This window comes from Centrocercus urophasianus, unplaced genomic scaffold (genome assembly GCF_019232065.1).
Source record: "Centrocercus urophasianus isolate 14NV4802_14NV808 unplaced genomic scaffold, USGS_Curo_1.0 seq_12, whole genome shotgun sequence".
NCBI lineage: Eukaryota > Metazoa > Chordata > Aves > Galliformes > Phasianidae > Centrocercus > Centrocercus urophasianus.
The window spans coordinates 47,383,487-47,395,564 of NW_024884364.1; the positions used below are offsets into that span (position 1 = coordinate 47,383,487).

The following is a 12,078-nucleotide window of genomic DNA, read 5'->3' on the forward strand; positions in this document are numbered from 1 at the left end:
TAAGGTACCTTTTGCTTTAATGAATGCAGGAGTAAAAAGAAATATATAATAACCTATCTTATAAAATAGTTTCACATCACGCTCGTAAAAAGATTAAAGCATTTCTATCGAAGAGATTTTTAGATATGCGTAAGTATCCAGATGAATAGGATTTACTATGGAGATCGTGCTGAATCATAACCCAAGTTAGGAAGATTAATTGATCAATTATAGTGCGTTTATTGAAAATCAACACCACATTGGTAGAAGGATGAAAAATGTATGTAGGAGGATGGGGCAAACTCTGTACGCTGTAAAGAATAAAAGACTATTAATGGATAACAAGCAACCACTGTAAATAACAGAGGTTAATATTGTGCTGTTTTTACTACAGTGGAATTTATTGCTTCTACATTAAATCTACTTATACTCTCGAACACTGCCTAAATACAAGAGGTGTAACAGTAATATGAAGAGACATAATATTAAAAGTACGCTATTATATGGTGGTAATAAGACGCTTACAGCGCATTGTTTGCTGCTAACTGTAAGCAGATTAAAAAATAATTATTCCTACAAATAATCAGAATGACTAAAGTCAAAGCAGGCTTCAAGATCAGTACAGCTTGGTCATGGAACCCACACTGGGTATCTTCCAGTTAGATGATGTTACAGCACATGATACAGCTATGACAGAACCACCAAAAAACTCATGTGATTGATAGCCAAAGACTGGTCTTTGGAGGCAAAATATCCTGAAACAGGTTGGCTGGTTGGTTGCATGCTTATAATATAAAATACTAAAAGGTGGGCTCACAGGAAAGTGGGTTCATAGGCCTTAGAAGGGTATGCAGACGTCAGTATCTACATAAAGCATGACTTATAATTTTTCACCCAACCAAATTCTCAAAATGATGGAATAACTTCCTTGTCTCACAGCTGTAAAATGGAGGTTTTTATCCATTCCCTGGATTCAATTTATGCCTAAGGTATATATATGAGCTACAATCAGAAGTTGCAGACTGTTCTTATGTGGAAGTTAAATAGCTGTTTTGCCCTTTCACCTGAAGACTGCAGTAAAACACCCTGTGTTTAACTCAGTAAATCACTCTCCTCGCTGTTCCAATTGATTAAGCATACTACATAATCACAGTGAGCAGAAAATCAGCCTTTCTTCAAACATGCATAACATTACAATCTCTGAAAGGTAGCAAAACCTTGCTAGTTTTCAAAGCAGTTGAAAATTACCTCCTCAGCCTCTGCTGCTTATTTCCACCCATACATCTCTCATCTCAGTGTCACAAGGTGCATGCTACTGTGCAGTAACCTAGATTTTGTAGCTGATCTGGGTTATACTAGCTCACCCAAACAAAATTCTTGAGAGAAAAACAGCATGTGCTAGTCTTGCTGCTTACTACACCACTCCATGGCACTGAAAAACACCAACAATGGCTCTGGTTTAGGAACCTACAAGAGTGTCAGGCACTCCCCAGCAGCCTGGATTGCATGCCAGGGCTTCACCACTTTATTTCTCTATCTGAAAAGTGTTACAGAGAGTTTAGATGACATTAAACTGAGATAAGCAATTTATGACTAGCATAATCCTACAGTATCCCATTCCAAGTTCACAGGACTGTAAGCCAGATGATATTCAATTAGCAACTAACATCTTAATCTTTTAAGATCTTGACTTCTGCTGACAAATCACACCAGTATTTTGCAGTGTATCAAAGTGGCACGTCCATGCAATTTTAATTGGACTCCAGTCACATTAAAACAATCACTCTACTTTTTGTTTATTGACAATACAACACATTTTAAACAGCTGAAAAATGGACCAAAGCCTCATTATTGCTTAGCTGTGAATCCAGCCCCAGTTGAAGACACTACTGATTTTGTTCTTGAAGTATATAAAGTAAAAAATAATTGCTGAAGGTCTTGCAAAACAGTTAATCAGCATTCTTAGCACTGCATATCAAGCCTACCTTTATTGAAGTGCTGCAGTCAAAACGGAAAGATTTGGTTTGTCCATTTTCAAGATACACCTTTAGAACATTTGGCATGAAAAGAAGTGAGTTGTCCTTAACTGTTTCCTGTGAAGCAAATTAGTGAATCATGTTACAACACGTAAGAAGGGAAATCAAAATGTTGTTCTAGAAGAACATCAATCAGATGAAAAGGCAGCATCTGAAGATGAGTTTGTTCAGTTAAATTTATAGCAGAATTCACAAAGCCCTGCAAGTGTCTAGCCATGCTTGTTACAGCCATACTTCACTGGTCTCTTTCCTGGAAAAGTATAAACATTCACTTACGTTTTATGTCTGACTTGGAATACTTCACATCCCTAAATACTGCATCTCAGCAAAAATGCTACCTCTGATGCTGAAACACTTTCGGTAGAACAGAAAAATATATACCTATTTCTCTGAATAAAGGGAGTTCTTTAGTATCTTTAGTATAGGAAAACAGGAACAGATTCATTAGTAACAATTACAAAAATGATGCCTTACATTCTCTTTTTAGCAAGGTATTAAATGCTCATCTCTGTCCTTATTTAAGAAGAGCAACATATAATATTGCGACTAAATACTGACAATTCATAAAAAGGACATCGAAATAAATAGGAACAGGAAGGAAAAAAAAGCTTTTTTGTTTTAAAAAAAAATTGCTTTTGAAAAAACTTAGTATCAATTCATGTTTGGAATAGAGCTGGATAAAGATATCAGTATGGAAAAATATTCTATGCCATTACAAACATGAGCCAGGAGTTCATGTCTGAGGAGGATCTCAGTGCCTCTCAAAACAATGCTCATTTTGCTGGCAACAACTTCAGGTTGGTAAAACAAACCTCTAAGAGGTCCCTAAGGTAGCATTAATCTGATTTGCTGACTTGCTACTTGCCTTGAGTTTATGATTTCCTTTATGTATTAAAGAGTATAAAGAAAGACATATGTGTACTATCATCACAAAATGCCTTCTCTAACATTTTAATTTTATTTTAAGAAGGGACAAGTTTTTCACAACATTACAGGCCCACTGGACTTTAAAAACAGACCTTGAAACTTCAAAAACAGAAAAGCCCTCCTCTCTGTAAGCCTATCACTCCTGTTCCTATTCCTGCCATATAGTTCCCTCACTTTCTAGCCTGGAAGCATACCTTTGGATGAAATGCTCAGTCCTTCCTAAGCTGAAATAGTTGAATACTCACCGACACCTGGCCATTGATTATTACTTCTTCTGAGAATCGCACTTTGACAGGATTGGACTTCAATCTTGCCTTTTTTGCAGCACTAATAAAAGCTGATTTAGGAGACTGGAAGGAAAAATGATGACAAAACAGATCACATAAATTCAAGTTAACACCTATCATTAATTTTTCAGTTTTTCCCTGTTTCTCATACTCTGGGAACTCCACATATACAGCAACACTTTGCACACCATTCACTGAAGAATAGAAACGTAGTCAAACTATAATGCTTCCAGAAATAATACATATGCACATACACATACAAGCAGTCACTGATGTACTTCATGTACTGAAACGTATCCTGCAGTAAGACTGCAGCAAGGTGAGTAGCTCCTGCTGTATGTACAAATTCCTTGTAGATCACTGTAAAGCAAACTTGTCTGCACAAATGAACACTGTCCAGTGAGCAGTGCACGATCTTTCCTTCAAACATGGAATGAGAATTTTTTTCTTAAGTCTGTCATCCACTACACACAGTTATAAACACAACTTCTCCAAAAAAAAAAAGTGTCTGAGAGCTCTGCAAGAACAGTGGCACCTCATTATATAAGCTCACTTTGAAGCAAAGATTAGAATCACCAAGAGGCACATGCAGGCTTCTCCTGGAAGTATCCCCTACACAAACCTTGTAAACATCTTGTGGGACCTCACTGATTAAAAGATCAGATGCTTTCCAAATTTTCTTCCATGAACTAATTAACTTTTACCTGTGACCCTGGAATCACCTGGGATCCAAGTGTTTAGCCCCTGGAAAAAAACCTCTCCAGCTAAGAGGGGTTTGACTAACAACTGGGATATCTGATCAATTTTTGGTATTCACAGTGAAAAAGATTTCCTCTTTATTTTTAGGTCAATTACAGATACAGACCTTCTGGCATTGCCCAACTCCATAACCACTGTAATAGGTGATGGAAGCAATTCTGTCCTTGTTGGAAATCACCGTGTTTGCTGAGGCCAGGTTTTGGTGTATTTGATGTGAACCAGGACTTTCAGAATTTTTTCCAAACTTATAGGAAGTGGCCTTATTAGTTTTGGTTGCTGAAAGTACTAACTCATGTCGGTCTGCTTATGAGAAATTATAGCAGGCATCAGCGGTGATGATCCTGAAATAGCTTCCTATTATCAGAGCAGTGTGACAGCAGTTCTTGTAAACACTGAAGGTCTTGTTCACCATCACTCAATTTTTGACTTGACTAATAATCTGCAGGAGTGATGGAGTAGTTCAGTGCCCCTTGTTCTTGTCTTCACTGATTTCTATTGAGAGACAGATGAAGAAGTGAAAAAGTTTTTGTTTTGTTTATTTATTTATTGTGATGGAGAAGCTTTGTTTCTAGATAGTGTCAGGAGTAAGTCTTTAGCTTATTTCAGAGTACCTCTGATTTATCATCACGTTGAACATACGGTAGCTTTTACCACAGGCTCAGCATCAAGCAGGATGAGCAAGGAATGAAAGATGCCCCACTGTCCCAAGAAAAATCACAGTCATTTGATATCTCCCAGAAATATCACAGCCACCTGACAATTACTGGAGTGCAAAACAGAACCAGGAATTAAAAATGATCATTTCTTCATTTTTACAGTTCATTCTTACCTTTTCTTTAACAACTATGACAACACACGCTTTTAACCAGTAAATGACAGGAAGTTTAACCCCAATATCAAACCAAGCTCAGTTTCTAAAACCAGTGTTAAAATGCAGAAGGATTGCAGAAGATTGGAAATGGTAATAGGAAAAAAAATGTTAAAAAGAGTCAACGTCTCAGGATGCAGGACAAAAACAAATACACTTGAACAAGAAGAGACAACACAGAAATGCTAAAGTGCTTACATCTTGTAGACTAGAGATGAATTCCTAGAAAGACTCAAGTTACAGTAATACCATGGCAAATATAATCATACACGTCTTGTCTAATTTCCCTTCTCCTCACGTAATCCCTTGCTGCAGTGTGCATAGAAGATATTCTACATGGCATCCAATAATGGTCTGTACCCTGTCTGCTCCTGTTGTCATGGAACAGCACAGCTATCTGAATTGGCTGACTGGCTCTCCTTTGCGAGGACAATGGAAAAGGAATGGCTTTCACCAGCTTTTCTTGCTGGAAGGGGCTTTTTACAGCTGTTTGTTCTTATCACAGGTGAATCACCAGCCTGGCTTCTCTTTACAGGCAGACTGCCAAACTTTCTTCTAGATTCTGGCAAGGTTATTCCCATAGAACGAATATGGCAATCTCGTACGTGGCATTGTCACCCTTTCCTTCTACAATCTCAAAACTCACTTGCAGAGGGCACAAACACTTATATTATTGAAAAAATAGGGATTGAAAATTGACCATTGATGGGGAGCCCAACAAGACTGCAAGGTTTGATCATATCTGCATTCCCTGGGGCTCCTCTGAGTCATGGGCTTAACGTGCATTAGTGCACAGCCAGAGAAGCGTATCGCGGTCAGGTACAAAATGTGCAGCTTCCCACCCTTTTCACTTCTGCTGACACTTCCCCCTGCATGTGGTAAAGGGGCTGCGACTCAGGCCCCTTGCCAGACACTCTGAGTAAGAGTGAAAGTTGGTTGCTTTGTACTGCGAAAACTTGACCAGCTGAGCTGACTGCTTGGAGGGGCATTGGTTGTTTAGAGATTTGAGTAGTATCACAGCTTTTGCTTTTAATTGCACAGTCTCACTGCTTCTATCTATGCATCAACTTAGCACTGGACGTTTTCACTTTGAGAAAGGAACTATTTCTAAAAAAATGAGGCAAACACCTATGAAAAAATTGATTATCAAAACTTGCTTGTCTAACAAAACATTAACAGAATGATGTGCCATTCTATTAGATTTTAATGCCTTTAAATGTGCTGGCAAAGAATGCTATTAATTAATGATTCTCACAGTGCCATTTTCATTTGTTTCTGATACTCCGTCTTTTAGCCAAATGGAAGCCATTATCCTCAGTTAATGACCTTAAGCAGGAGGTGTTTACAATACTGCAAAACATTTATCAGTGCAAGTAAAGTATTCGCATTGTCACAGATAAAAACAGCTTAATTAGAGTGACTTTTGCAAAATGAGGGGGCATTTTAACAATGAGTCAAAATATTTCAACAAAGGCAAATTTCACACTGTGTGACCTAAGCAGTGCTTTCTGTTAAAAACTCAAATTAAACAGAAATTTAAATAATCTTTACTTGTTTGCACAGAACTCAGCTGATCATTTCAACACTGCTTAGAGAAATTGCTGACAAGTGAGATGAGTCACTGCACAGAGATCTGCTTAGAGAAAATGACAGTGAAGACTGAGACTCCCCTTTTCAACCCAACTTACCAGGGAGAGCAATACATGCGCATCCTATTAACTGAGTCAAAGCATGAGAGACTACCACAATAAGAAGAGGCTTTCTGGAAAGCATTATTTTTCTAATGTTATGGACTTTTCAGAATCAAATCCTATTTTTGACAGCAACCTTGTCATAGGTTATTTTTGTTTGAAACGATACTCTTCATTCTGAGGGAAACCATCTTTCAACGAAAACAAAACTGTCTAGTATGACGTCCACTTTTGCAAGTAAACTAATTTGGAGTCAATTCCAGGTGAAATGGTCTTTATTCGCAACACAAGCCCCTTTGAGCCACCTCTTTCTGGTACAGAGCTGCAACAACAAAACCTTTACTCATGCTCAAGAAAAAGGATTTAGCTCTTACAAGAATATACTTGTAATGCTGAGCTGACAAGGCAGCAGTATGGGACAGTCCCAGAGGTGAAAGGAAAACCCTCTTCATGACAATGAGTGTCAAATCAGATAGAAATAAGGTAGTTTTAAATAGCCAGACTGTACATATGCAATTAATGTTAAGCTTGTTATCCACAATTAGTTATTATTCTAACATGAAATACTATGTTTCTAAGGAAATAGGGAATAACTGCATGACTGCAAAAATGTGTTGACTTTTTGGTCCATCCCTGAAGGCAATTATGTGAGACCAAATTTAGCGAGCAAATAAAATGTGAATAAGAGGAAGTATTAAATTTATTAAGTGGAACAGTACATAATGCCCAAAGGCAAACTAAAACCCACTATTCAGAGCTGTGAGCAAGGCTGAAATGACACCGGCTCACAAGAGCATTGTAGAAGAGCAGGTAGGGACATGTAAGTAATAATATTGAGAAATTTTACCATGCAGTAATTTGTATCACCACAGGGTACTGACAGATCATCATCAGAAGTACTTCTTTGTTAAACCTGGCACAAATTGAGTTGCTGAAATAACAGTCAGATTTGGGTTCTCAGATTCCTGTTTTGTTCTTCCTAAGCAAGGTGATATACCAGAGACAATTCTATTTGCATCAGATATATTTTACTATCGTTTGATGGTAATCAATATCTAATCTATAGGCCAGGTGAGGAACAGCCAAACCCAACTTTAACCTAGGCATTGCAAAAATTCTAGAAGTTCCATCTTCATTAAATGACAGCCTGGTTTTTCTTCTATTGTCCCCAAAACTATAGGTGAAATCACAGATCTGCTTTGAAATTGGTGGAGGGTGCAGACATCAAATATGGAGGAGTTTATAAAATACACTCCGCTGGCCTTCTGGATTCCTGCTTCTCCAAAGCTCATTACACTGACAGATTACTGTTTTAAATTAATGATTGCTTCTTATACATGTGACTTAACTTTGTCACAAGGACTTTTGGGCATGAAAGAAACCTTTGGTCCATATAAAACTAAGCATTAAAAATGAAAGATAATGGTAAAGATAATGCATCAGAGATGGGAGATAAGTCTCACAAAGAGGGAAGAGACCAAATGACAACTGTTGGGGAGAAAGACTGAAGAAAGAACTAGACAGAGGAATGGGTGGATAGGCTGAAGGAGCTTTCATTTTGCTGAGATAACACAGAAGTTCACAAAGAATTTTCTCAGTGCTCACTGATGAACAGACCGCATATTTTGTACAGCCATATTCCATAAAAATCCATACAGCCAAAGAAGAAGCCTTCTGAAAGAAAAGATAGGAGCAGCAGTGTTCACTGGCATTTGCACAAAGGTGAAAGATGAAGGCTATGCAGCACAGTTTTAACGTGAGTGGAGTCTGGTTCAAACAAGAAAGAGTTGCTGGGAAGAGGCCTTGTACCATCCTACATTTCTAAGAAGAAGCACAGTAATGTTACATTTATTAGTAACCACACCATGACCTCTAAGAGTGTGGTTAAAACTATGCATATAACTGACTGTACTAAAAAAGCTCATATGAAGATATGCAGAGGCAAAGGTACTAAGGATGGCTGAGAAAAAGGCCATTATGAGTACAATAAAAAAAAAGTTATCATTTCTACACAGCCCTAACAGCTTCAAGTAGTAAAATCAACCTATTCAACACTCATATCTGACTTCTGAATGCTCCCTAAAACTACAGCCTTAGGATTCTTTCTCATTTTTGAAGTCTTTGGGATGGACTTGTTTATTTTTTATACCTGTCTTTGTAACCACAATTCTAGATATTGTAGTTGATCCTATTAAATGACTCCATAAGGCAAAGCAGCATGAAAAACACTGCGAGTCTCAACAGGATCATTTGTTGCTACATCATTACAAGTCAGAAATAAGTGTTATCTATCAATAATTTTCTGTAAACATTTTATCTTAGACATGTAAATACGTTATAACAAAAAGCATCTCTTTCAAATGAAAGCAAAATCCATAGAATATGTTATCTTTTTCCCATAACAAAGCTTATGAACAGCAAAATTGCTATAGACCTTAGCTGGGCCTGGACTGTATCCAAGGAACTTAAGAGATTAATCATGAGAGCAACTTATCAAATTATCTCTAGGCATAAAATCTGATGAGATAACAAAACAGGCAAGTTATTTGTTTTGAGCAATGCTTAAAACTTAATAAGGCATCAGTAAGAATGATAGTCCACTTACAGAATAAAATGCTCAGAAATGATAATCAAATGTTATACTTGCAAAAATCAAAACTTCAAACTGCTTCAAGTGCTTCAGTCATCTTCTCCGAGCAGTGGTGATATGAACATAGGAGAGATTTTTATATTGATGGAAAGAACAAGAAAATCTAATGCTTTGGCTTGGTAACAATTAAATTAAATTTTAATGAGTTTAAGCATTAAACGAAACAGAATGTACTTAAGCAAAATGATTTGCAAAAGCTTTCAAAATTACTAGGTGAGCTACACAGTACTATAAATCTAAATTACCTCTACATTCACCTGCAATCATAAAGGATGGTTAACTTAGAAAGATGAAAACACGCTCTAAGTAGCACAAATAAAAACTATTAAGAAGTAGCACTCCTGTAATCTACCTTGACAGGTATTTTTCATGCAATTATAGAAACAGAAAGGTTCACCAACACAAAGACAGCTAGCTGAAATATTTCTAGTGATGTTTTTCTGACAAGAATGGGTAAGAGGTTCTATCTTTATTTAAAAGTTCTTACTTTTCCTTTGACTGGTTTCTATTTCATCTTTCCAGTTTCATAGGCAAAATTGTAAAAGGAGAAAGGGAGGGAGAAAAATTAAAGGAGAAAACATGAATATCATAATTTTTGAAGACACACTGTTTCCAAACTGTGAGACAAAATGTATTTGCCAGAGTACCAACTACCCTCAGTACAACTGCTTCCTGCACGGAAGAATACAGATGGCGTATGGCAATAACCAGGAAGGAAAGCCAAGGTGGATGTCACGTAAGAGGCTCAGGCACTATTAACAGAAACAGTATGAAGTCCAGCATGGGTCAGCTGCTCAGAGTGACTCAGGAGCCCCTAGGAGACTTCAGAGCCCAGGGTTTGCGTAAACTGAGGGAACCTGTGCTGCTGCAGGGAACAAACCTGGCTCTGCACACTGGCAGCATCTCAGCTTTCCCATCTCTATGCACACCTTGTTTCCACTGCAAGAACACTTGGGCTTGAAAGTGGTGAGGGAAGGACACTGCGAACCAGCTTGGCCCTGAACTGGACAGATAGTGAGATACAATGAGAGGGGGACAACTGGAGATCTGACAGCTGCAACTGTCCTGTAGCTGAGGTTCACCCACTAAGCCCATATCATTGAAACATCCCAACTTTGAGATAAAAAAGGATCAGTTAAAGCTAGCACTGATAAGCACCATCTATCATATCTACTGACTGCTCTGTGGACATTTTTAGGGAGACAAACTCCATGCCTACATGAGATAAAACTTCTATAATTCCCAAAAGCGTGAGTGCCTCCTTTGCAGAGGTAGAGCTGGAGGACTCCAACAGACCTACCAGAAAGGAGCAACACAACCACACGTGTAAGCTGAACACATCAGTCTGCATAGCTGACACAAAACATACGCAATACTTTGGTGCCATTTCTGGCTCAGTAATGTCTGGAGGTAGATCAGTTATTAATTAGCTTTATGTGCTATGCAATGAGTGGAACAGTTTCTGCTTTGCTGCAAATAGGGCTTGGACTCAAAGACCTGGGAAGATAGAAGGTCACGATGTACCTTCTTCTTCAGGGCAAAGCCTGGAGAAAGACTGTACCTGTGCTGTAAAGGTCTCTCACTGAATGTGAAGTGCACAGTTCATTTAGGTTTCAATTTCCCTTACATCCACTATATAAAGGCTTGCCCTCACACCAGCAGCACAGCAATGACAAGCCACAGCACCTCAAGGGCATAAGTACTGCACTTTACAATCCACTTCTATGGGCTACACATAACCAGTAGCACCAAATCATGCTATCAGATGACAGAAGAGCTTTATGAGCTCTTCTGTCATCTGATAGATAAAGAAAAGGATGAAACCTGTCAGCTGATGAAATAAGACAATCTGTATAAAAAGGAAAGTGAGTGAGGACTTTCCCCCCATATTACATACAATTTGGCTAGCTTCAAAGAGTTTAGGTTCTTTATTTAGCTGGACCATACTGTCAGTAGTCTTACTGCACCACCATGCCCACTCCCCGCTTCCATTCAGGCTCTGAAAGGTAAGTTACTCCTGCTTCACAGAGACAGAAGCAGTGCAGCAGTGGGGACTTGACCTACGCCACATCCCAGACCTCAGAGGATGACAGAAGCAGAACTCAGCATCCCACTCTGTGTACTTTCCTGGCTGGAGTTTAAAGATGCTGTTACTATTCAATTTGCAATACATTCTTTTAGTGCAGAATGCAGTAACACACCTGAAACATCACCTTTAAGAGACACAGTCCTTATCTCCTTCGTTCTTTTGATTGCCCAGATAAGGTAAAGAAATAGGTAGAATATAGGCAGAGAAAAAGCTGCTATGTTGCTAGGAAACATTCAGAAAACACTGCAGATACTTACAGGGTAAGGTTGGACAACGGTAAGAAGGATTGATTCTTTGCAGTTTCTGTAAAAAGAAAAATAAGTAAAATCAAGTAAAAAGTCACACGTTTATGCACTACATATAATCAGCTTTTCTTTTTCATACAGAAAACTATATTAATATGGCAAATGTTTATTACAATCATGCATCAGAGAATTAAAGATTAATAATATGCCAAAATTACAATGAATATTAAAAAATATTTTTTCTCCAATATAACAAACTGAATTGACTTAATTTTGCAGCTCATACTGTGAAATTTTTGCTCCAGCAGAGACCTGAATGCCCTAATGATGGCTTTTTCCAGTAAGAATGGAATAATATTCGATTAACTATATCAATTCATCATCTATAGATTACACATTTATTTTGGCTAGTTTACAAATGAAAGTCACTTTTTATGTCATCCAGCTCTTGTACACTTAATGAAGCCAGCAGTGTTTTCAAAACAAAACTAAAGGCAAAATTTAGCTCCAGATTCCTTAGTCTATTCTTTGTTGGTAGACGAAGAAT

The 12,078-nt window shown here is 37.9% G+C and overlaps 1 protein-coding gene across 1 annotated transcript in view; it reads right to left on the minus strand.

Moving 5' to 3' along the window:
* The window catches only part of FRMPD4 (FERM and PDZ domain containing 4), a 298,741-nt gene that overhangs the window by 20,128 nt on the left and 266,535 nt on the right, over positions 1-12,078 (minus strand). The window contains exons 5-7 of the mRNA XM_042810115.1: positions 11,544-11,589; positions 3,188-3,292; positions 1,965-2,072 (exon numbers count right to left, since the gene is read on the minus strand). Coding sequence (XP_042666049.1) covers positions 1,965-2,072; positions 3,188-3,292; positions 11,544-11,589 — 259 coding nt within the window. The remainder of the gene's footprint in view (positions 1-1,964; positions 2,073-3,187; positions 3,293-11,543; positions 11,590-12,078) is intronic.